Raw genomic sequence first — 26880 nt, forward strand, 5'->3', positions numbered from 1 at the left:
AGCAGGACTTTTGCGAGAAGGCAGCACTAAAGCTGCTTGCCTTTGCCAGTGATGCCCGAGGGAAGGTCAAAGAGAAAACAGCAAAGCCGCCTGCAGCCATTTATATTCAGACCAGGGAGGAGAGGCCAACCCAGGGGCTGAAGAGCGAGGGTCTGCTTTCAGCTCTCGGCGGTTCTGAGACTAGACTGCCCAGATATTACACTTTCTAAATCCACAAGGATGGAAAACAACATCAGAATAAGGAAGATATGTCTTTGAAGAGAGGAGGAGTGCTTTTCTTTCTGGGACCCTTGATTCTACATGCAAATGAGTGATTGGACATATTGGAGGATTTTATATTTGAAAAGCAAGATGTGCCATCGCCAAGAGTGTCTTGAGAGCCGTGCTCAAAGCACCCGTCGTCCCAACGTCACGCGTGGAAAGAGCACATGTGATGGTCTGGTGGACGGAGCCCAAGGGAAGGGGGGTGCTGCAGAACACCTTTGCCCTCTGTTTTTATCCACATTTTTGCGGGGATGGGATCACCTCATTTGCAGGTGTCACAGAGGGTAAATGAGGTGATGCTGGAATCTCCTGCAGTGACATGTTGGCTTCCTAGCTGCTAGCGATGCCTCCCCTCTCATGAGCCAGCCTTGTCTGAAATCCCTAATACCCCACACACATTATTTTTGACCAGACGGAACCAAAAAACAAATTACCTCGAGGCTTGTCGGATCTCTACGACAAGATGGAACAACCAAACAGCCCACTGGGGGGTTGCTCCCTGCATCAATGTCAAGCTCTTCGTTGACGCGGACGGGAGTTGGGCATAATCCTTATTCTGGGAGTTGGGCGTAATCCCTATTCTGGGAAAATCAGGACGCTCTCGGCAGCTCGTGAGAACTGGTAATCACACTATGCCAATGTTGCAATCACCTCACCCATCTAGACATCTCCAAAAGCATGGGCTTCTCACCCCATTGGAAATCACAGCTCAGAAGAGCTGCCCCGAAGGGGGTGATTCCTGAAGCATTCTGTGTCATTTGGAAGAATGAAAAGTGGAGTCAGCAACACTCACACTGGGGCATCGGGCAGTTTGGTGCAATTCAGAGCGATGCGTGTGGGCACCCAGTGTGGGCCCAAGAGGAAAAGCACAGTCTTGCTTTGGGGTGCTTTGCGCACTCTTCATAGCAAATATTTTATTGATCTGAGATACAATTAACCATCTAAAATGTACACTCAGATGCATTGAGCACATTCAGTGTGTTGTGCAACCACTGCCTCTATCTGGTTCCAGAACTTTCTCATCCCACAAAAAGGAGACCCTGTCCCCATTAGCAGTCAAGCTCCATCCCTCGCCCGAGCCCTCAGGAACCACTAACATCTCTATGTCTATGGATTTCACTATTCTGGATATTTCATAGAAATGGCATCATATGCCACGTGATCTTTTGTATCTGGCTTCTTTTAGTCATGGTGTTTTTGAGGCTGGTTCATGGTGTGTGTATGGGTACGCCATTCCTTTTTCGTGGTCAAATAATATTCTGTTGTAGGGACGTATGCTAATGCATTTTTTTAAGTAGCCTTTGTGCCCAACCTAGGGCTCGAACTCACAACCCCGAGATCAAGAGTTGCATGGGTCTACCGACAGAGCCAGCCAGGCACCCTGCGAATGTATTTTTAATGTGCTCCCACTACCTAAAAATGAAATCATAGATACTTACACCTATGGCCAAATGTAATAGCAGTCACATCATGTCCACATAATACAATTTATAATAAAGTGATAGGCATTGAAACATGTCAATGTCTGGAGATGATGAAGGAGTAAGATGCTTGCCTCGGCATGTTGGATCCCCAAGAAGGCGCCAGCTGCAAACAGAGGCTGTCCCAGGCCTGCTGCATTAGTAACTCAAATGCCACGAGCTGCCGTCTGCATTTCTGCAAACGGTGAACAATGCAACCAAGGACAATCTTGTACTTAATGCAGTGGCTGCTTGCCTGGAAAATTCAATGATTGCATTTATGTGTCAACAGAATTAAGTTCTAGGCTCAGGTTCATGACACATGGGATATTCGCCTGCATGGACATCTGGGCATGACATTGAGAAGTCATGAGGGTGGGGGGACACTGTACACTAAGTAGCCTTGTCCGGTGTCTTGCAACATGTCTACCATGTTGGCCTCCCCCAGCTAAATGGGAATGGCAGCTTTTTGTTTTGTTTTGATTTGTTTTCAGTGAGCCCTTCTCTACCTTTCCATGAACCGTGTGGAGAACAACCAGCATTGAAGACCACTGGGCCATCAGGAAGGCAAGCCAATTCATCAGGTGCACGCAACTTGGACCCAACTCACAATGGCAGCATTACTCACACAGGCAAGATCTTCCGCAGCCCTCACTCCATTCTATTGCCACCTCTTATGAGCGTGAGGACCATAAAAAAGACCCACTGAGGAGCACCTAGGTGGCTCAGTCAGTTTGACTGACCGACTCTTGATTTCAGCTCACGTCATGATCTCAGGACCGTGAGATCGAGCTCAGTGTCATGCTCTATGCTCAGCGTGGAGTTTGCATGTCCCTCTCCTTCTGCTCCTCCCCCACACTCACTCGCTCCCTCTCTTTCTCTCAAATAAATAAATAAATAAATAAAATCTTAAAAAAAGACCCATTCAACATAATAGGACACTCTTTGCCCAAGTCATGACCAATAGACATCTCACAGTGTAAGTCAAAACATCGTGCCCTACACATTGAATATATACATTTTTGCTAAGTTATACCTCAGCGAAGTTAGAAAAATGAAATGAATATTCTCCCCCTAAACGAATGGTCCTTTTAGCTACCATGCTATGATTTTCTGTAAGATATTTTGAAAGAAAACTCACTGAGCCACACCTGACACCATGGTAGACCAGCTGTACCACAGGGTCTTCGAAGGACAACATAAGTAGGTCTTGGATGAAACAGAGCAAGCAAAATTTTTAATGCATTGCTGGATCCATGACAGTAAAATTATTATTTTTAATTCTACATATCTGGGAATTTTTTTTTTTTTAAGTAGGCTCCATGGCCAGCATGGAGCCCAACACAGGGCTTGAACTCATGACCCTGAGATCAAGACCTGAGCTGAGATCAAGAGTCAGATGCTCAACTGACTGAGCCATCCAGGTGCCTCTCTATCTGGGAATTTTTAAAACACCATTTTGAGTAAACCACAGGCTCAGGAGGAAAAAATGAAGACAGGGACAGCACTGTATACCTATGAGATGTAGACCAAGTCGGAGGGAGAAATGAGTGACACAGAAGGCTTCAAGTGGACATATGGAAATAAGGAATAAATGGCATCCATCAAATGGCATCCATCAAATCAGAAAGTCATTAGTTGCGTGTAACACCCAGTGCACTAATGAATCATCGAACTTTACATCAGAAACCAGGGATGTGCTGTATGGTGACTAACATCATATAATAAAAAAACATTAAAAAAATCAGAAAGTCAGATGATATATCCCAGAATGAAGGGAAGAAATGAGGCAACCATTATATCGTTTTGATATAACCAAAAACGATCCATTAACAATAAATGCACACATTGGTAAAGCTCCATTCCTGAACCAGAGAACGTCCTTCCTTGAACAGAACCTCAGAGCCGGAGAACTCCCAAGCTCTTTACTAGGCGCAGACGTTTGGCACACAGCCCCCTTCAGCGCACATGCTGGAAAGCAGGAGGGACTTAAGTCTGGGTTTATGTTTGTGCTTTTACGGCATTTGGTAAAAAGCTATGGACCAAGGCCCAGTGACTAAGATACTGGTATCCAGATGACAGACAAGACAACTCCAACTTCAGCTGACCCTTGAACAACACAGTGTGAACTTCAAGGATCCACTTGGATGCAGATCTTTTCCATAAATATAACACAATCCTGTAAATGTATTTTCTCTTCCTATGGCTTCCTTAATCACACTTTATTTTCTATAGCTTATGTTTATTGTAAGAACACAGTATATAATACATAGAACATACGAAATATTAATGGACTATGTTGTTGGTCAGGCTTCTGGTCAACCAAGGCTCCTAGGAATTAAGTTTTGGGGGGAGTCAAAAGTTACATGTGGATTTTTGAGTGCATAGACGCTGTTCACCCCTAGCCTTGTGCTGTTCAAGGGTCAAATGTAATTTCTCCACTTACATGACAAATGAAATCCAGAGCTTGCATGCAAAACCATAGGTGTCACATATTTATTCCTGAACATTCCTCAAGCAGAATGCATACATAGGTCTTGTCTCAGCAAACCTGGGTGCAGACAAGGTTGTGCTTGCATCATCATTCAGTAGATGAGGCATCAGAAAGACAGAGACCCAAAGGCTTAATGATGGTGCCCAGTGCAAGACTTCACATTTCCCAAAGCTCACATCCAATGGGAAATGGGCATGGCATGCCCTCCCTGACCCATAGACCAAACCAAGAAGCGTCCCCCATCCTGGCTCCCAACCCGTTCCACCTTGGAGGGGGCCCAGTGCACCTTGTATGGTTGTATTTCCAAACAGCCAAGACAAGAGGTGCCCATGCCACCTGTTCACGACACAGAAGCCTTCAACATCAAGTTGGCATCCAGACAGAGCTTGTGTCCTACATGGACCAGCCTTTGCTGAGCTCACTCTTCCTTATTAAAAGTCTCTGCTATCCTCCACAGTGAAATCACCAGATTCCAGGGATCAGGACCTAATATCCATGGAGGCCATTATCAGCACACCACAGACGTCCAGTTCCTTTGGGACAAGACCTAGTTCCCACTCAACTTGGGTAAGCTTGTGTTTCCTCAGAGCCGGCCTTGGTAGAAATGAATGAATGAATGAATAGACGAATGAATGAAGTGGTCCCTCCCATTGCTGAACCCAAACAAAACTCACTGTTGCTACACCGAAGGAACAAAAGAACAGCTTTACCGAGAAGAGAAACACATGCACCATGAGTCCGACTACTGAATCAAGTCTTGCCCATGGATGGAAAGTCATCACCCTGGTGTGGGCACAGAGACCCTCGCAGCTCCCCTAACATGACTGACAGGCTCAAACCCAGAATCCCCAGTGCCACCAAGCCACAAATTCAGCTTTACTCACCCAGAGATCCACACGATTTCTCCAGCTGCTGGGAAGTGTCTCTGAGCACCGAGGAATTTTACGATCACATGTTGAGGGTGCCTGCTAACTTCTCCAGAACGATGGGTTGTTGTTTCTGTCTCTCTCTCTCTCTCTCCCAGGGAGGAAGAGCAACATAAGGGCTGTCATGTAACAAGGAGGAACAATCTGAGGCCAGGGTCCTACAAGGTTCGAATTGCTCTTGGAACGCATCTTCGCAGCTTGGGGATTGTGGCATCTGTCAAATCCTGGCGTGCTTGTTTTCTCAGTGATGGAGGATGTCGGCTTGGCCTGGAGCCATCCTACCATGCCATCCTGAGCCTCTACTTGGAAAGTCCCTTTGTGATAATGATAACAGTCACTGGCATATGTTTACGACAGCCTCAAGCTGTAGTATGGTCCTTGGCTCCAAGGGCGGCGTCTTCCAGAATTCAAGATTCTGCTTTTTGGGGCAGAGTCCTGGCTGTTCAGAAAATCAGATGAGGCACCTCTTGACCATGATTCTAGTTCTAAAGGACATCAGTCTGGGCTCTAGGGCTTTCGTAGACCATCTGAGCAGTGTGACGAGGTGCCAGCTCTCAGGGCTGGAAGTTGCAATCTGATTATGTCTGGCTCAGGTTGGGTATTGAACTTGGTTGAAAATTCCCATTAAATCATGCTCCATTCCAGAAGGAGAGGAGATTCTTAAATTGCTTCATGGTGCCATTGCATCCATCCTGGAACAACCAAGAGGCAATCTATAAAGCATCTGTCCCTGAGTCCAGTGTGAACACCACATTCGAAGAGCTGCTGGCTGTGATTTCAAAGCACGCATGTACCCAGAGTCAACTTCAGGTTTGGGTCCTTGGTGAGATTCTGGCAGTTGAGGGACTGGATGGTCAGGTGACCAGCGGTCACTGTTCTGGAAACTCAGAGCGCAGTCCAGCATCACACGCACAATGTCCTTTCCATTGCATTTTCAAGTGGCTTGTCTGTCCATGTTGGAATTTGAGAACATCCTCAGAGAAAGGACTGAGCTTTCCTTGCCTGACTGGTGCCTGAGTAAGGGTGAACCCTGAAGTCAAAGATGGTGCCCAGTAAACTGTGGGAGATGTTCAGAATCATAAGGAACTGTAGGAGTTTCCTGTAACAAATTCCCATCCATCTGTTGGTGGCTTAAAAACCACAGGAATTCATCCTCCCCCAACTCTGAAGACCAGAAGTATGACATCCAGGTGGGGCAGGGCTGAGATCCAGGTGGGACACGGCTGCTGAGATCCAGGTGGGGCAGGGCTGTGCTCCCTCCAGAGGTTCCAGGGGAAAGTCCTTCCTGCCTCTTCCCACTTCTGGGGGCTCTAGGTGTCCCTGGGTTTGTGGTCACGTCCCTCCTGCCTCTGTCTCCATGGTCACATGACCTCTTCCTATTTTATAATCAAATCTCCCTCTACCTGTTCTGATATGGAAACTTGTGATTACATTGAGTGTATCTAGATAAGCCAGGATGATCTCCTCATCCTAAGATCTCGATTCCATCGTAAAGATAATCTTTCCAGGTAGAATCATATGCATAGGTTCTGGGGGGTGAGCATGTGAAGGTATCTTGTGGAGGGGGTCATAATTCAACTCGTAGAGACACCAACTGGATACAACCCCAAAGACCTTCCACCTCTGTCCGACTGCCAGTGCAGGGACCACCCTTCATGTTCCTGGCAGACGAGCTGCCTGTGCCTACAGATATGGGAGGAACGAGAAGAACATGTCCAGCTCAGGGGGGCTCTGATGAACTGTGAACAACACCCATGACTGGGCAACAACTATGTTTATGGCCACTTCAGTATCATGGTTTACGGAGAAACCAGGCTCTGCAGATGTCTCTAGGAAGGATGCTGAGAGAAATGTTAACTGACATTCTGAATGGGGAACAACCCAGGAGAAGGTCATGTGTGGCAATGTGATGGTGAGGGGGAAATCAGGGCCCATTCCTTTACCCCCTGCTCAAAACAAATAGTGAGTGAAGTCAGGAACGCCTTTCCCTATCCCACAGGATGTTGTACGGAGTGATTACAGACCCTTCTCCTCATTCCAGTCCTATAGAACCCCTTGGGGGGTGCCATCAGATCCCTCTCTCATCCCTGTCCTACAGAAACCCATGGTGGTGTCGACCAGACCCCTCTCCTCTTCCCTGTCCTACAGAGCCCCATGGGGAGTGCCGACCAGACCCCTCTCTTGTGTCTGTCCTACAGAAACCCATGGTGAGTGCTGTGCAGGCCCTTCCCTCCTCCCTGTCCTACAGAACTCCATGTTCTGTAGGAGTGCTGACCAGACCCGTCGCGTAGTGTCCTAGAGAACCATACAGGGAATGCTGCCCAGGACACTCTCCTCCCACCTGTTGTACAGGACCCCTGACACATCTGGTTGTATTCCCGTGACCCATAGGCTTGAGCTCATGAGAGCTGCTCTGAGGGCTACAGGTAGCACCTGGGACCAGGTCACTCTCAAAGTGTGGAGTAGAATATGGGTTGTCACCTGAGCCCTGACCCAACACACCAAGGAAGGCTCATGTCTTTCTATTTCACAGACCCATGAGTCAAAGCTGGGTGCCTGGAATAATGGGTGAGTGCAAGAACAAAGGACACAGGGGACCCCAAACCCTCTACAGCCCCAATGGTTCATGCTCCCTTGCAAGTGCCTGCTTACCTGGCATGGGTCTCCCCAAACCTGGTCCCTGCCCTGTGCTAAACAAGGAAGACTGCACAATTGGGTTGGGCAGCATTTAATTGTTCATGGCACTTGTAGCAATCTGGCACACAATTTATGGCTCAGGACCACCTACGTGGGAATTACATTCAATGTTCCTTGCAAAGCAGGACAGCAGACCGGAGACCTTTGGGGACATAGCCCTGAAGGCAGGCAGCTAGGAAACATGCAGACACAGGGATCTGTCACAGACCTGTGTTTGGTGGACTGAAGTCAAGGTCTTCCCCGACGTGGCAGCTACCCCGAAAAGGTGTCCTGGGTCACATCAGTGATGCCGGTCATCTGGCAACTCCTGGCCCACAGTTCTCTTTGAAGATCTAGGTCATACGTGACCGCGAGAGACTTGGTCTCTTTCTCGTTATAAAGGTAGCGGCCACCAATTCCTTCCAGGTCTGGGGTGACTGCTGCGTAGACGGACGTCCAGGCTCCCTCATCTGGGGTCTGTGGGGAGAAGGAAGAAGGCCAGGATGCATCAGCTTTCAGAGCAGAGTGCATGGGATTCTCAGGACCCCCACAGATGCTGTTGGGTAAGACACAGCACGCTTATCACCTGGGTCAGGACACTCGAGCAGAAAGCCACGTGGGCAACCTAGCCAAGCTGATGGGCTAATCCATTTCCACAGGCAAAAATGCATATTAAAATCCTTGATGTGGACGGTCAAGTTCTGCAACTCCTGATGAACCCAAAATGCGTATTAACTGAAGGCTGAGCCTCTGAGTTTAAGCAACACTAACTGGCAACTGGGTGAAACGTGACCACCTTGCAGAAAGGTTCCTGGCGTCGAGGAAGCACAGTGAGCTTTCCATGGGGATGGAAGCATTCCCAGGCTACGGTCACTGCTTAGGGGGAAAGCAAGGTCCCACTAGAAGCTTGAAACACAGAGGAGACACGTGAGGACTGGAGAACTGGCTGTGGCGGAAGGCGGCGATGTGGGTACACGAGACACCCTGCATTCTGGGGTGGGAGCTGACGTGGTCAGTGGGTTGGTGCGGTCAGTGGGTGCCAGCGAACCAGGAGGAGCTCAAGACATTGGAAATGGTGGGAACCAAAGCACTCCATCCGGGGCTATGATTCCAGATCCAGAAACCAGCAGGATTTCCCCTTCTCTTTTTATTGTCAGGATAAAGACTTTTTCAGGATCTTATCTTGTTTAATCAACTTGTGGAAATTGCTCAATCCGCTCCGTCCACTCTGGACCCTCTTATGTGCTTTTGTAAATCTACACAGCTGCCCCTTGCACAACACAGGCTTGAACTGCACGGGTCTGCTTAGATGAGGATTTTTTCGATAAATGTCGCACAGTCCCGTAAATGTGTTTTCTCTTCCTTAGGATTTTCTTAACCACGTTTCCTTTCTCTAGCTTACTCCATTGTGCGAATCCAGTATATCACACATGCAATGTACAAAATATGGGTTAATCTACTGTTTATGGCATGAGTAAGGCTTCTAGGCAATGGTAGGTTCTTAGTAGTAAAGCTTTGGAGACTGAGAAGTGACACCTGGATTTTCAGCTGCGTGTGCACACACACATGCTCCCATGCACACACATACATTCCCAGGCACACACACTTATATGCACACAATACTTCCATGCACACATGCACATTCACAATCATACATATAAACTCTCACGCACACATGTATTCACATGTACATGTACTCCCATGACACTCATATACTCACACGCACACATATACTCACACCCACATACATATATTCACATATACACTCTTGCACACTCACTCACATGCACACACACACACCCACATGCATACATACATGCACATATATACATATATACTCTTGCACACTCATAAACTCACATTCACACACATATACTCACACCCACACACATACATTCACATATATACATATACACTCTTGCACACACACACGCACATATACTCACACCCACACACATACGTATATACATATACACTCTTGCACACTCACTCACATGCATGCACATATACTCACACCCACATACATACATGCACATATATACATATATACTCTTGCACACTCATAAACTCACATGCACACACATATACTCACACACACACATACATTCACATATATACATATACACTCTTGCACACTCATAAACTCACATGCACACACATATACTCACACCCACATACATACATACATGCACATATATACATATACACTCTTGCACACTCACTCACATGCACACACATATACTCACACCCACATGCATACATACATGCACATATATACATATATACTCTTGCACACTCATAAACTCACATTCACACACATATACTCACACCCACACACATACATTCACATATATACATATACACTCTTGCACACACACACGCACATATACTCACACCCACACACATACGTATATACATATACACTTGCACACTCACTCACATGCATGCACATATACTCACACCCACATACATACATGCACATATATACATATATATTCTTGCACACTCATAAACTCACATGCACACACATATACTCACACACACACATACATTCACATATATACATATACACTCTTGCACACTCATAAACTCACATGCACACACATATACTCACACCCACATACATACATACATGCACATATATACATATACACTCTTGCACACTCACTCACATGCACACACATATACTCACACCCACATGCATACATACATGCACATATATACATATATACTCTTGCACACTCATAAACTCACATTCACACACATATACTCACACCCACACATTCACATATATACATATACACTCTTGCACACTCACATGCACACACATACTCACACCCACATACATACATACATATACACTCTTGCACACTCACTCACATGCACGCACATATACTCACACCCACACACATACATACATTCACATATATACATATACACTCAGGCGCACTCATACATTCACATGCACACACATATACTCACCATCCCATACATACATACACACACACACACACATATGCTCTGTGGACACACACATGTACTCATATGCACACACATGGACGCACACATGCACTCTCACGTACCCATACACACATTTACACATAGACAGGCACACAGTCACCCAAGCTGGCCCTGAGCACCCGGCTGTCCTGACAGACAAAGAAAGAGCTGTTTCTTGGCTCTAATGCATCTTGTGGAGAATTAATCACATCCACTTTCCCAGCTATCATGTGCTTAAATACATGATAGATGCTACATTTAAAAAAGCAATCGCTGATCGTTTGTAGACCATTTCAAAGCCTTGGGCTTATAATGAAGATGGAAATGAGATTTCATTTGTATTCTTTAATTCCTAAATGTTGTGACAGCTCACGAAATAGATGGTTTTATTAATTTATTTCTCATTACATCTCATATCACATCCTAATCATCACCCATCAGAGCTATTATAGGTCGTGCCTGCGTACAAGGGTGGGTGTCACGATACATGTTGAGATACACATGTGTGCGTATAAACATGCACATATACACATGCTCACACACACCCACACTACCCATTCACGTGCATGCACACGTGCTCACAGACGCACACGCACACACACACGTGCTCACACGATAACCCGTCAGCACGACGGGGGTGACCATACTGTGTGCTGGGCATTGTGCCAAACACTAGCACCCATTTTACAGATGAGGACCTGAGGCTCAGAGAAGACTAGTCTTTTCCCCACAACACACAGCTGGTGGGTGGAGGCACTGGGATTTGAACCCAGGGCCACCAGCTCTCCAGTCAACATCCTCACCCATAGCATGTGCTGACTTCTCCAGGAGATGATTCTAGAGGCTGGGAAATGCAGGCGGGACAGTGGGTTTGGGGAGACTTCTGAGTCCAAGTGAGCTCTTGCAGCAGGAAACGTCTCATGCAGGGAGAGAGCCACCACAGCTGCTTAACCAGAGGAGAGAATGTGCACGGGCACAGCTCCTGCCTCTGTCTGGGCAGCAGTCTTCCTGGTGAGCTGGAAGGCTGAACATCTACCAGAATGCCTGGAATGAGCTGGACTGCATTCCCACAAATACGTATGTTGAAGGTGTCAACCCCCAGGACCTCAGAATGGGGCTGTATTTGGAAGTGGGGGTCTTTAAAGAGGAGATTAAGGTAAAATGAGGTCGTTCATGTGGACCCTGATCCAATAGGGCTTGTGTTCTTAAGAGATGAGGACACACACACACACAGAGGGACGACCACGTGAAGACACAGGGAGAAGACCGAGTCTACACGCCAAGGAGAGAGGACTCAGGAGGCACCAGCCTCGGCCCCGCCTGGATCTCAGACTCCCAGCCTCAGCCCCGCCTGGATCTCAGACTCCCAGCCTCCAGGACTGAGAGACAATGAATGTCTGTTGTGGAAGCCGCCGCGTCTGTGGTACGTTGTCACGGCAGCCCGGGCAGACTAATTCAATATCCAAACGATTTCTCCTATCTGAGTGGGAGTGTTAGCCTGTGGAGGGCTGCCATGACACCTAGCTCTGGCAGCTGTGTGTCCATCCCAGGAACGAGCTGTGTGCACACCCCTTGTCCAGGGAACTACTGATTTGCTGCATTCAGAGTTATGGGGGGAACATGCTCAGATTCTGGCAGATAGACCTAAGACCAGCAAAGACCCCAACAGGTAGGAGATGCTTCTTAAATATGCCTCCGGTGAATACATATGTCCTGTTATAGACTGTGCACGCCCCCCACCCCCCATTTCATATGTGGAAGCCCTAACTCTCAATGGTATGGTATTAGCAGGTGGAGCCTTATGGAGGTGATTAGGGTGCCATGAGCTCATGAGGGTGGGAGCCCCCATGACGGGACTGGTGTCCTTATAAGAAGAGGAGGAGACACCAGAACTCTTCCTCTCTCCATCACATGAGGACACAGGCAGATGGCCATGCATGTCCACCAGAGAGGTCTCAGGATAAACTAATGCTGGCCACGCCTGGATCTCAGATTTCCAGCCTCCAGACTATAAAGAATAAGTACCTGTTGTTCAAACCTTCCCAGTCTGTGGGATTCCGTTAAAGCCGCCCGAGCTGTTGAACACATGTCCCAACACCACGATCTATATTTGAATGATGCCGTGTTCTAGGTTACGAAAAAAACCACAAAGAGGAAACAATCACCCATTTTTTTCCTACTTCTTTCCACGCTCACTTTTCCTTTTGTTTCTATTTGTTTTGTGTTTTTATGACGTGACGTCTTGCACCTGTGCCTTGTGGTACAGTAATCCACCACTGGCTGGGCACCAGGTCATAGGCTGGATGTCCCCAGGGAGCCACCACACATATACACTGACAAGGAAAACCACGTGGGTTGACTGCTAATGGGGCCGGCATAAAGCCCTGCCGCTCTCAAAGATCTTTGGCACTGTGATTCTCCCTTGCTAATCAACGCTTCATGTAGGGACGCCATGTTGGCAAAAAGGCAAGATGAAAAGGCTTCCTCTCCTACGACCTCTACAGTCCGTCCTTGCATGGGGAACATGTAGATGATATTTCATGAGTAATAAGCTCAAGCCTGGGGATGTTCATTCCCAGCAAAGAGTTATTAATCCTTTCTTCTTTCCTGGGATCACTGCTTGGGTCATTCGGTGATGGAACTCCACGTCCTACAGAAGCTCAGTGGAGCCCGTGACCTGCTGAGCGCGCCAGGCTCATGAAACCCCAACAGGCTAATGATCGCCAACCAGAACGGGTCAATCAGGCAGGACCTCTAGCTTAATTTGCCAAAGAGAATCAAGAGGAACACGACTGCTGACATTCAAAGCTGCTCTTCGACAAGAAAATGGACGTTTTGTGCTGGTGTCTAGAACCACGCTCCCCTACTAGAGTTTTTTCCTAAGCTGAGCATGGAATGCCACAACTTACTCGCTGTTTGTTTTTGCTTTGTTTAATTCGTCTGTACGAATTGTCTCCTCTAGGAATGTACCTGGGACCCAGGTACTCAGCTGTGTCCAAAATGTCCGGGAATTCAGGTCCATGATGATGAGCACCATGGAGGCAAACTGGAAAGGACCTAATTAAGAACAGATATGCAGAAAGACCCGAATCAGCTCTCGTTCTCCCTGGCCTCTAGGAAAACCAAGAACAGAAGACCAGCATCAAATGGTTCACCTGCAGATCTATCACACCCCCCCCCAGCAAAATTTGATTATTGGCCCCTGTGCAGCTGTAGTTGAGATGAGCTAGCCTCCAGCTCATTCCTACAATGATGAAGTTCGTTTCCTGGGTGCTGGGTGCAGAAAAATCAGTCGGCTTCTGAATAGATAGGAAGGTCCTCTAAACGATGCTTCCACTGGCATAAATAACATATCCCATTTTATCTATAGCTTGTAAAAAAAAATGTAAAAAAAGATTATCCCTAAAGACTTATAAGATGTCTAAAATGTGAAACCAAACCCAAGAGTGGTCGTGTCGCTTTTATCAGAGGCAGAAGGATCACTAAAGAACCAGATGCCCGCTGGGAGACCAGGGAAGAGGGCTCCGTGTATTTATAGTTAAAGGTTTTCTCTGCGTGAAGCCACGGCTGGAGCTGGAAGCTGTGCACCCTGTATCAGTTCGATTCAGGACAACAAATGTTTATTAAATGCTCACCAATGTTTTGTGGGCTCTCGGGGCAAAGAAAGGCAATTTTGAAAATAACCACCATCACTGCGGGACTGACAACAGGCAGAGGCTGTGGTTGACGGTTGGGCATAAGCACGTGAAAAAAATAAAATAAAATAAGAAACACACTCGGTAGAAAGAGGATGGGATTTGAAGCGTGCTAAATAGAGCTGCAAGCAATGTATGGTTGGAGGGAAACATGAATGCCTTATAATTACGTAATTACATAGGGCTTTACAGTTTTGGAAATGCTGTCACATATATTATGTTAGCAATTTTCACAACAATCTTATGAGATATTATTATCCAGAATTAACAAATTACCAAAGCGAGGGGCATCGCAGAGGGTGGGAAGGAGAAGGAAGGGGTGGCCAGATCTTGGTTCTTCCAGAGACCCCAGGCCTCTCTATCTTGATCCTTAATCTGCCTCCCTATGGGCCCATCCCCCATGCCTATGGCTTCCTTTCTCTTCTCCTTCCCTGTGTTCATCTTTGAAATGGAAGCCTGACTCTGCTCTCCCCTGAGCCACCGACACATTCATGGCAGCCCAGCTGGCATCTGGAAGTCGAGACGCTACTTACCCACCTCCAGGTCAAGCATCCCCAAATCCCCAGCTGGGCATTTCCCATCACCCCATCTCTTGGATAGACACTGACATTACCCTCAATTTTCCGCACGAGAAATCCCAGAATTATCCTTGAGTCTTTATTTATTCACATCCCAGGGTCAACCAGTCAACTTATCTTGATTTTACCTCTGGACTAGTGTTCGGAAGGAGTTCTCACCCTCTCCACCACGTCCAGTATCACCTCCACCAGTGCAATGGTCTGTAAGCAGACCCCAGGTGCCCTCATGTCCTGCAGTAGGCTGGACGGGACTGATCCTGTTACCTCCTCACTGACATTTCTCAATGGGCACCCAACCCTAATACCCCAAGGTGGCCATTGCTTCTAACACATGATAAGCTTCTCTCCTTGTACGCATGCAATAGGGCTGGGGACAGCTGCTCTTGGGAGAACTGAGTCACAGGTAGCTCAGATCATTTCTCAGTCTTGGGTTCAGATGAGGGACACAGCAAAGAAGCAGGTGGTGTCAGTCTGACCACCCCCCAGGGGGTTCTGTATCACGTGTAGTTCCAGCATTGCTCACGGACCCTGGCCTAGCCTTCAATCCACCTTCAAAGCTCCATCCCCAGAAAGCCTTCTCCTCCTGCCCCCAACACTAGGGCAGACTACTGCCACCATATCTGTCCTTTTGTCATTCATGAAAATGCTCAAAGTCAAACCACGTGATAACTAGTAGAGTTCCTGTAGCCCTGGGTGCAACGAAGGGACATGCCCCCCGCCCCCGATGCCCCAGTGGTCAGTTTGATGACCCTACGCCTGGAGGGGTGCATGAGATGTCATCAGCCCGAACGGACATCATGCACTGACTCCCCGCTCCAAGCCTCCTGCGGGAGCCCACCTGATTTGATGTCATCTTCATGATATACCTGTGAGGTGGGTCTTATCCCACCTGCTTTACAGGGAAACAGCCGAGGCCAACACACTGGGCAAAGACACAAGAGAGCGGTCTTGACAGCTGAGATCCAAGGAAGGTGAACGCAAGAGTTTCCTTTGGCCGTTCTTAGTGAATGATCACAAACTTGGTGGCTTAATACAGCATGGATTCATCACCTTAAAATTCTACGAGGTCAGAAGTCTAAAATGAATCTCAGTGGGCTAAAACCCAGGGGTTGGCAGGGGCTGTGTTCCTGCTGGACACTCCAGGCGACAGTCTGTCTCCTTGTCCCCTGTCCTTGTCCTACTCTGACCCTCCGTCCTCTCTCTTAGGAGGACCCCTGTGATGACACGGGGCTCCCCTGGATCATCTGGGATCTCGTACATTCCAGGGTGGAAGAGTAATGGTGGTAGGTCACTACAGCATGACAGAAGGTCAACTGAAGGCTGTTGTTACTTCAGTGTGCTTGCATGCTGATGGATGCTGCAGAGAAGCCGATGATGCAGAGATGGGGAGAGGGATCCCTGGATGTGTGTCCTTGAGTTGATTAATTAAACGTGCGCCCCTCCTGACTCATCCATCAAAAAGCAATCAAAGGACCCCGTGACTGGGTTGATTCAAATGCACATTAAGGAGAACCAACCATCCCTATCCACGTCGGTTGTTGTAATGTGGGCATGTTCTGCACTGGCAATTTGATCCTCTGTAGCTGGAGACTGGTGTACAAAGTGATTTCAAAGAGGCCTGGCATTGTCCGACATGAGCTCCGCACGGGGGTCGCAATGCACCCAACGCTGAGAATCAAGCTCTTTCGTGGTATCCACGGATCCCACGGCAGTAAGGCAGGCGGATACGGATGACACCCCGATGCAACGGCCCCAACACTTGAGAGATGCAGGTTTTCTGCATCAGCACTGGCTTCACTGGGTCTCACACCCTCTGAAAAGCTTCGTCTACCCTCGCACAGAGCCTGACAGAGCACAGGCATACAGAACGGTCTTCATTTATGAACGCGCTAAACCGCTCGTCTTTACCAACGTATAAGCCTCCTGGCTCCTCTCAAGGAGCAAAGTGGCTCGCCCAGGAGAGTGGCTCTGAATTTGCAATCCAGTGCATGCTTTCCAGGGAGGCAACGATGGGGGTTTAGTGGTATAAAATAACGCCTCTGTATGATATAAAAGAACAGAAAGACAAACACGTCCGTATAAGTCATACGTGCACACACAGTGATCGTTATAAAGAGGACATCACAGCGCCCCCCCCCCCCGCTGTGCTACGGACTTTGTTCGGTTTCCTTATCGCATTTTTACTTCATTTCCATGGTAACGAATATTCTTCCATGACTTAGTTGACAGCTTTCATAATCTTCTCTCTCCTGTACAGACATCGCCCTGCGGTTATTTTTAATCCAAGTGGGGCCGATGCTGCACAACGTGTCCCCAGGCATTCGTGGCCGCGTCTGGGGCGCGCCAAGCCCGGACACTCTCCTGGCGAAAGAGAATATTTCGAAATCCCCCTGCTTGGTGAGGTACACAGCCAATGACGCCTTGTAGGAAGGCACACTGAAAAGGAAGGCAGGCAATTAAGCCCTCGAGGGAGCTCAGGGGCAGGGTCGACTTCACGAGAGGCGCCCCGACGGAACCGGGAGCAGGCAGGGAAGGCAGACGGGGAGAAGAGGTTCGGTGAGTGTCCTCATTAATTCCGAAAGTTGAAGAAAACAGACAAGTATCGAAGGGACGAAGCTGTCAACACTGACTTGGGAAGAGGGAGGAATCCTCAAGAAAGCAATACGCATTAAAGAAAACTTTGAAAGCTGAGTTGGAATTATTCTTCCAAAAATTCCCAAACCCAGAGAGTTTGCAAACGCTAATATTTCCAGTCTTCAAATACAGAGAGCTGTCATGATAATTACATCAGGCTGAAGCATAAGAGAAAAATACGGGGGAAAGTGAGCTTCTCGATTGTCTCATTCTTTTTTTGGGTAAACATCAATACAGAAGTCATCAATGAAGTGGCTGGGGAATGGAATCCTCTAGTGCACGGGAGAATAACGCTCCATGACAGCGAGAATCATTCTAGAAATTGGGGGCCATTCATTCTAGAGTAACGTACTGATCCACGTTATCCAAACAAGGGAGTTAAAGCAAACAAAAACGTAATCCTCTCTACATCCGAGTCAGCAAAGTGTTTTCTGTTAAAGGCCAGACAGGAAATAGTTCTTACTTTGTGGGCCATCTGGTCTCTGTCCTAACTACTCGGCTGTGCCTTTTATCACACGGAGAACATGGAAATGAACGAGCACGTGTGCCAATAAAACTTTATTGACAAAACCATGTGGCCAACCCGTGGGCCATAGTTGGCCTATGTAGTGAACTGTTCTGTTTAGGTAAAATTCAACATTCGTACCTTTTAGTCATTTGGTTTGTGGTCATTTGTTACAGCTGCCCCCAGGGAACTAAACTACTGAGCAAAAAATAAAAAAGCAAATCACAGATATTATTCTACTTACCTAAGGACCAAAGGATGCAAAGTTAAATTTCAGAGACACACATGTGTGAGACATTTATAACGAGAAACAAGAAAACAGCTGATGCTACGTGTGGGTTAGGGGTTCGTTCTTGCAGGTGCATTGGGGGAAAAGTGAGGACACATCGACGCGGTGTGACAACGTGTGCATTCACTTATCACCGACTTTTAAGTGTTTCTTGTATTTTGCGGTATTCACAGTTTGCAGTATTCTTTTTTTTTTTTAAAGATTTTATTTATTTATTCAACAGAGATAGAGACAGCCAGCGAAAGAGGGAACACAAGCAGGGGGAGTGGGAGAGGAAGAAGCAGGCTCATAGCAGAGGAGCCTGATGTGGGGCTCGATCCCATAACGCCGGGATCACGCCCTGAGCCGAAGGCAGACGCCCAACCGCTGTGCCACCCAGGTGCCCCTGCAGTATTCTTAATAAAACCTATTTGCAACAGAAACAAACATCAAAACTTCATAAAACAATTAGGAATAAATGCAATAGGAAAGGTATGGGTATTTACTGAGAGTTAATAAAACACCCCTGAAAAGCATTAGGATTCTGGTCGCCAATTCCAAGATGTGGGGTTTCCCCCCACACTGTCAAGCAATTTACAGACAGCATCAGTGTCTCCTATGCTCAGTTCTGACCTATCTACCTGGACATGGTGTCAGATCCCCCCGGGATCAGCCCTGACAAGATTGTCCTTCACCCCCTAGGTCAGCCGCCAATCACAAATCCAGGTTGTCACTTGTGGTTCTGACCCACCAGCTACAGATCGGAGGATCGATCCCAGGACCTCCTCCTTGGGTTCCATTAATCTAGCAGAACAACTCACAGAGCCCAAGCAAACACGTTACTCACTAGATCACGGGTTTATTATAAAAAGCTGTAACTCAGGAACAGCCAAATGAAGTGATGCGTGGGGCCAGGTGTGGGGAAGGAGCTTCCGTGGCCTTGCCAGGTGCACCTCTCTACCCAAACCCCCACGTGTTCACCAACCCAGAAGCTCTCCGAACCCTGTCCTTTTCATTTTATACAAAGGGAGGCTTTATAGCAGAGGGAGGCGCGATTGATTAAATCATTGGCCACCGGGGATTGACTCAACCTCCAGTCCCTCTCCTCTCCCTGGAGGTCAGCGGGTGGGGCAGAAAGTGCCAAGCTTCTAGTCATGTGGTTGGTTCCCCTGGCAACCAGCCCCAACCTTGGGGGCTTTCCTAAAGCCACCTCATTCAGGTAACAAAAGAAATCTCTACTGCTCTCCTCACCGAAAATTCCTAGGGTTTTAGGAGCTCGTGGCCAGAAACAGGACAAACAGCAAACATATATATTTCTTATAAGTCACAAAATCAAAAGCATCAGGAAAGACACAAGTGAAAGGAAAGACAAATTATTCTCAGACAAAAAATATCACTCTGTAAAATCTCAATGTCCCCCTCCTAAATTAAGTTAGAAGTCCGTCCCAATTAAGTTTTGTGCTGATGGTTATCCTCTCCTATCCTATCCTATTGTATTCTGTCTTATTCTATTTTACTAATCTATTCTATTCTTATTTCTTATTCTATCCTATCCTATTCTATACTATTCTATTTTATCCTATCCTGTCCTATCCTCTCCTGTCCTATCCTGTCCTGTCCTATCCTATCCTAGCGTAGCCTAGCCTAGCCTATCCTTTCTTTTTGTATTCTATTCTATTCTATTCTATTCTATTCTATTCTATTCTATTCTATTCTATTCTATTCTATTCTATTTATCCTAACCTATTGGATTCTATGTTATTCTTTGTTATTCTATCCTATTCCATTCTATTTTATCCTAGCCTAGTCTGTTTTACTCTATCTCATTCTTTCTTTTCCTATCCTATGCTATTCTATCTTATTACTTCTTATCCTACCCTACGCTATCCTTTCTTATTCTAGTCTATTCTATCCTACTCTCCTATCCTATGCTATTCTGATTTATTGTATTGCATTCTTTCTTATTCTATTCTGCACTATTCTATCCTACCCTTTCTTATCCTATTCTATTCTATTCCATTCTATCCTATCCTATCCTATCGCATTCTGTTATTCTTTCTTTTTCTAACCTATTCCATTCTATTTTATCCTAGCCTAGCCTGTTTTACTCTATCTTATTCTTTCATTTCCTATCCTATGCTATTCTATCTTATTACTTCTTATCCTATCCTACCCTATCCTTTCTTATTCTAGTCTATTCTATCCTACTCTATCCTATTGTATCCTATTCTTATTCTATTGTATTCTTTCATATTCTATTCTGTACTATTCTATCCTATCCTTTCTTATTCTATTCCATTCCATTCCATCCTATGCTATCCTATTGCATTCTATGTTTTCTGTTATTCTTTCTTATTCTTTTTTTTTTTTTTTTTAAGATTTTATTTATTTATTTGACAGAGACAGAGACAGCCAGCGAGAGAGGGAACACAAGCAGGGGGAGTGGGAGAGGAAGAAGCAGGCTTCCAGCGGAGGAGCCTGATGTGGGGCTCGATCCCCTAACACTGGGATCACGCCCAGAGCCGAAGGCAGACGCTTAACGACCACGCCACCCAGGAGCCCCTATTCTTTCTTATTCTATCCTACTCTATTCTGTTTTATCCTAGCCTAGCCTGTTTTACTCTATCTCATTCTTTCTTGTCCTATCCTATTGTACTCTATCCTATCCCACTCTATCCTGTTCTATTTCTCTCTGTTCTATTCTATTGTAAAAAGCTGGCAACGGCGGAAACGTAGAAACATAGAGAGACTGGGTGAATAAACAGATACAGTCTCTTCATCAATTCTTTTCTTCAAATCGCAAATCATCTAAACGTTGATCTGGGAAAACTAATCAGGGCAAAATGAGAAGGAGGCTAAGAGAACGAAGCCATGTTGCGGGGGTGGGGGGCATCGCCAGAGCAGAGGGGTGAATTCAGAACAGACGGGAACATGCAGGTATTGAGAAAAGCAGAGCCCTTCCCCTCCAGGATCAGCGGAGAAGGACGGGCTTTTGGACAGATGGACGAGCATCAGTCCCTGCAAACCCCATCCAGGCGGATGAGGCATCTGGTTCTAACAAGAAAATCCGGGGGAGGGGAGATGTGCAACAGGACATACAAGGTTCAATATCCCTAACTATATAGAACGTTTTTTGTTTTTGTTTTCCTGAGCCAGCAGCTCCCCATGGGGGAAACATGGGAAAAAGGAATTGCACAAAGAATTCATGCAAAAAGTCACGTTCATAAGGAGGATTTGGGTTTTAAGGAGAGCCGCAGAGGGGAGCTCCGACGCGGAGAAAGGATCCCCTGCTCATGCACATGTGATTACGGCTGGCCACAGCCAGATGCCGGGCCCCGTGACACACGATTATTCCCACTCACCAGAATCTGGGTTCCAGTGCTGACCCCCGAAGGCTGGTGCACGGAGAGCCCAGAGGTGGGGAATTCGCAGCAATTACTGTCACTTAAGGCACGCCTCCTGCCCTCCACGGCCCTGGAGCTCGTCATTTCTGATCTTCGCCACCCCGCCGCGAGGAGGAAATTAATACCGTCCCCTCGTCAAGACCCTGGAAGCCCGAGGATGTGCCCGGGTCCCACGGCTGGGCCAGCATCCCCCATAGAAACAGGACGGCACCAAATGAACAAGGAACTGTTCCAAGAAGCAGGATTCCTGTCCAGCAAATGCAGGATCTTACTGATCACTTAAAAAAAATGCAAATTTAAATGTGACCGCATATCCAAGCACAAAGTATAAAAATATCAGGAGAAAAGGGTGGGGGATAGGAGATTTTAAAAATGCATACATCAGGGAAATTCAAATCAAAACCACACTGAGATACCACCTTACGCCAGTTAGAATGGCAAAAATAGACAAGGCAAGAAACAACAATTGTTGGAGAGGATGTGGAGAAAGGGGATCCCTCCTACATTGTTGGTNTATGGAATATAAGAGCTAGGAAGATCGGTAGGGGAAGAAAGGGATAAAGAAAGGGGGGGTAATCAGAAGGGGGAATGAAGAATGAGAGACTATGGACTCTGAGAAACATTCTGAGGGCTTCAGAGGGGTGGGGGGTGGGGGAATGGGATAGGCTGGTGATGGGTAGTAAGGAGGGCACGTATTGCATGGTGCACTGGGTGTTATACGCAACTAATGAATCATCGAGCTTTACATCAAAAACCAGGGATGTACTGTATGGTGACTAACATAATATAATAAAAAATTATTTAATAAAAAAAGAAAAAAGTGCATAGCTTGTGGGTGAGTCTCCATTTTCAGAAATTATCCTAAAGAAATAATCCCAGAAAGAGCAGGTGTCCACATCTGAAATTACAATGGTGTCCGTGCACCACGCTGGGCTACTTGGGGATTAAATGTGTGTACAGGGGCGTTTTTGGCAGCCTGTGTCTTATACAGAGACGGGTGGTTGTTGATTTTTGTGATGGTTATTGCATTTGTGGGGGGGGAAAGGGACAAACACGTAAATTAGAGCGAAAAGGAAGCTGGATACAGAAACGGATATGCCCACATGATAATCCCTGGCCCTCACTCCACTTGGGGGAACGCGGATTGGGAAGGATGAAGGTCAAAACGGAAGCACTAGGGCTCCAACAGGTGAGACTCGGGGTGGCCTGTAATGCCTCGTTTCCACTTTGTGCAGAACTGAAGCTATGTGCATGGGGACAGGTGCATGTCACGGACCCTTTTCTACTTGCTGGCCCTGACTCCCCATGTCACCTGCTTACATGCTTCCCCCACAATGGGAGGGTCTTGTCTTTGAACAAAGCCCCTGCCATCGCCCCGTGGGACAGCTGGGACAGCTGGGAGGACCACGTGCGTCCTGCAAGGAGCGTTTTGCGCGAGTCTGTGTTGGCAAACCAGAGGCAGCGTGCGTCCTCCTGGAAGGGATGCTGAGGGATGCCGTCCGACCAGGGTCCTTACAGACACAGGTGTGCAAAGCGTCTCAGAAGCGGGCACGGCAAAGCGAGTGCGGGAGGCTTACCTTGAAGAGCCACCAGCCAAACAGCTTCTTCATGAGACGCGTGCCCCAGAAGACGTGTCTGTACAGGTCCGTGTTGACCACCCCGGGGTCAACCACGTTAGCGGTCACGGGGCTCCCCTGGGCGGCCAGCAGCCTCTGCAGGTGGTAGGTGAACAAGACAAGGGCCAGCTTGCTTTGGGCGTAGGCGCTGTGCGGGGAGTAGCAGCGGCTGTGGGAGCAAAGAGGGGCACGTGTGAGACACCAATGTATCCCTCACCTGTAGGGTCCCTACCTGTTCAGGTCCCTACCTGCCTGGGTCTCTACCTGCAGAGGTTCCTACGTGCCCAGGTTCCCCACCTGTAGGGTCCCTCACCTGTAGAGTCCCTCACCTGTAGGGTCCCTACCTGTTCGGGTCCCTCACCTGTAGGGTTCCTACCTGCCCAGATCCCTACCTGCCTGGGTCCCTACCTATCTGGATCTCTACCTGCCGAGGTCCCTCTGCCCAGGTTCCTGACCTGTAGGGCCCCTCACCTGCAGGGTACCTCACTTGTCCCTGTCCCTCACCTCCCCGGGTCCCTACCTGACTGGGTCCTTCACCTCCCTGGGTCCCTCCCTGTCCAGGTCCCTCACCTGCAGGATCCACGGCCTCCCACCTCCTCTCTGCCCCTGGGGTATCCTGAGGCTTGATTTCCACTCCCCACACCCACGAGGGTTTTTGCAGTTTGTACGACAACCACGGGGCTTCAACACCCGTGCGTCGTGCGGGCCCCTGGCCCGATGCACAGAAACAGAACAGAACGCCAACCGTTTCGGCGACCGTAAGGATGGGGCCATTCTCCCCACCTGCCCTTTCTGTGACGACGCAAACAGCACCGGAAGCCCCGCTCTGGAAGCTTGGGACAAACACATCCTGCCTGCACGTGACTTTGAGTTTTCATGCATTTTTCATCCATGAGGCATGTAGGTAAGCTTCACCGTGACCGTACAGACTCACATTTCATTTGTGTCCAGCTTGTCATCCTCGTGGCTTCATGAAGGGCTGGGAATGCGATCCTAGTATTTTTAAATAGGATGTCTATTTTGAAAGCAGTTTTAGGTTCACGGGGCCCTGAGGAGGCAGGCGCAGAGATCCCCCGTGCACCCCTCCTGGTCCCTCCCCCCGTTATCAGCATCCCTGTTAGACGGTGTGTTTGGTATATGTGAGGAACCCACATCCACACCGATCACCACCCAGACGCACAACCTAATGTGTATTCGACTTTATTCTTGGGGTGCACATTCTATGGGTTTGGGCAAATGTCCAATGACATGTGGGCACCACTATGGGGTCCTACAGACTAGTTTCACTGCCCTAAAACCCCTCCATGCCCCACCCGGTCATGCCTCCCCCCCCACACTCCTGGCCAGCACCCATTTTCGTACTGTCTTTAGCTATGCACCTGCTGAAGGGGACCTCGGTGGTCTCCAAGTTTTGGCAGTCGGGCATCACGCGGCTCCAGACATCCGTGGGCAGGTTTCCGTGCGGGCATGTCTGCACTCCTCTGGGTGATTTCGGGACCGCGCGATGACTGTACGTTCGGTTCTAGAAGAAACCGCCCCACTGACCTCCCACGTGACCGAGCCATTTTGCATTCCCCCCAGGAGCCGCGGAGAGCTCCTGTCTCTTCCGGAGCTCGCCCGCCAGCCAGCCCAGGGTGCTGCAGGCATCCCAGCTTTCGGCCACTCTCTCGGGCGTGCCGTACGGTCTCCCTGTTGCTTAAATTTGCAAGTTCTCCGACGACCTGGGACGTGGAGAATCTTTCCGTAAGTTGACGGCGAGATTTTCTGACGGACTGCGGGAGTGCCTGGCCGTCCGCGAGTGACCAGCACATCGCCGTCCTCGGGGACTCAGTCCTGCCTCCTGCCATTTCCTAGGAAGCAGCTTTCCCCCCCGCAGGAATGTGACCTCACAGTGTGGACTTCCTGCAGCCTCCTGTCATGAGAGCCCACGTGCAAAAGCCAAGGTTTGCCCCCGGGGGGATCCACCCAATTGATGCTGCAAACGGACCTCTGGTTCTTCTGTCTTAAGGGACCGGTGCAGGGGGGCAGGTCAGCAAAGGCTGTCACCAGACGAACTTACCAAGGAGCGCTGGCTCAAAGAATTCAAAACGTGGCTTTTTTTTTTTCCCTTTTTGGAGGGAGGGATTAAGAGGAAAATAGAGGGCCGTTCAAAGCGCAAATTCCCTCCCCAACGCGAGACAAGCCACAACCCTCCAATTATTGTCAAGAGACTCGTTTTTTGGCAACTTTCTCCTGTCTGCTCCCCGCAGGGGAGAGGAGGAGACGGCTCCAGGAAACGGGGAGTGATTACATGCAGGGAAATCAATGTCGAGTTTCGTCTTGGCCTCGGGCCACTTAGGCGCCCTGGGCACGCCAGCCCTGGACGCGGCGCTCTCAGCGTGGCTTGGTTCGGACCCTTAAAGGGTGAGAAGCATCAATGTGCCCATTTCTCCAGGGTAAACCGAGGAAGGCTGTGACGATGGCTTTATGAGGGAGCACGGAGAAGAACCGAAGATTGTTAGAAATAATAAATGGAGGAAAAGCCAATATGTTTGTTTACGGGAGGGAGGAGAAATGTCCAAGAAGGACGAGTGATTTCAGGAGAGGTTTCCCCTGGCGGATTTACGGATAAAGAAGCATGCACAGTGGAAACGGGAAGGAATCACAGCAAATTAACAGGAGGACTCGATCCCCCCACGGCGGTTTTCTAAATAAAACCCCAAGGACTGGAAAGGCGCTTGGTGTGGAAAACAACGAAGAGATTGAACGTTAACAGATAAAAGGGAGCAGAAACACAGAATCAAATGACTGTTCTCACTGCGTGGGTATAAATGGACTAATTCAGGAAACGGCTGCGCGGCTCGGTTCTACACGGAGTTTTTAATGCGTTCCTTTTGTAGTAAGGGGTGTCGGAAAGGAGAACCCAAACCCATAAACGTCGATCTTTATTTTCAAAAAATAAAACTGGTGTAATTACTTGAAGAATAATTTAAAGGTCTATCTGAAAGAAAAGTTAGAGACGGTAATGTGGTAGCCTTTTGGAGGGGCAGAAAAACATTGCTCCTATACTTTTGAGTTCTGTACCCGAGGGCTGCAAATTAAACTGAAGACTGCCAGCTTTACAGGGAGAAATCACGCCGATTTCATTTTTAACTTTACATATATGGGGGGGGCTTCACAGAAAAGTAGTAAAAACCCCAAAGACACCATTAGACTTGGGTTTATATACTATTTAACAGCTCTTGGTAAATGGTGGAGGGGTGAGGAGACAAAGGAAATGGGATTTGGGCTTCCACAGATGGTAAACTGTGAAAAGGTCCATACATATGTATATATACGCTAATAGAAGTTAAAGGGTTACTTTAGTACTTTTTGTGACTT

The 26880-nt window shown here is 47.9% G+C and overlaps 1 protein-coding gene across 1 annotated transcript in view; it reads right to left on the minus strand.

Moving 5' to 3' along the window:
- Positions 1-3465: 3465 nt before the first annotated feature.
- The window catches only part of DHRSX (dehydrogenase/reductase X-linked), a 125621-nt gene continuing 102206 nt past the window's right edge, over positions 3466-26880 (minus strand). Inside the window, exons 5-7 of the mRNA XM_011226972.3 lie at positions 23482-23689; positions 8050-8297; positions 3466-6827 (exon numbers count right to left, since the gene is read on the minus strand). Coding sequence (XP_011225274.3) covers positions 8094-8297; positions 23482-23689 — 412 coding nt within the window. The 3' untranslated portion in view covers positions 3466-6827; positions 8050-8093. The remainder of the gene's footprint in view (positions 6828-8049; positions 8298-23481; positions 23690-26880) is intronic.

This window comes from Ailuropoda melanoleuca, chromosome X, assembly GCF_002007445.2.
Source record: "Ailuropoda melanoleuca isolate Jingjing chromosome X, ASM200744v2, whole genome shotgun sequence".
Taxonomy (NCBI): domain Eukaryota; kingdom Metazoa; phylum Chordata; class Mammalia; order Carnivora; family Ursidae; genus Ailuropoda; species Ailuropoda melanoleuca.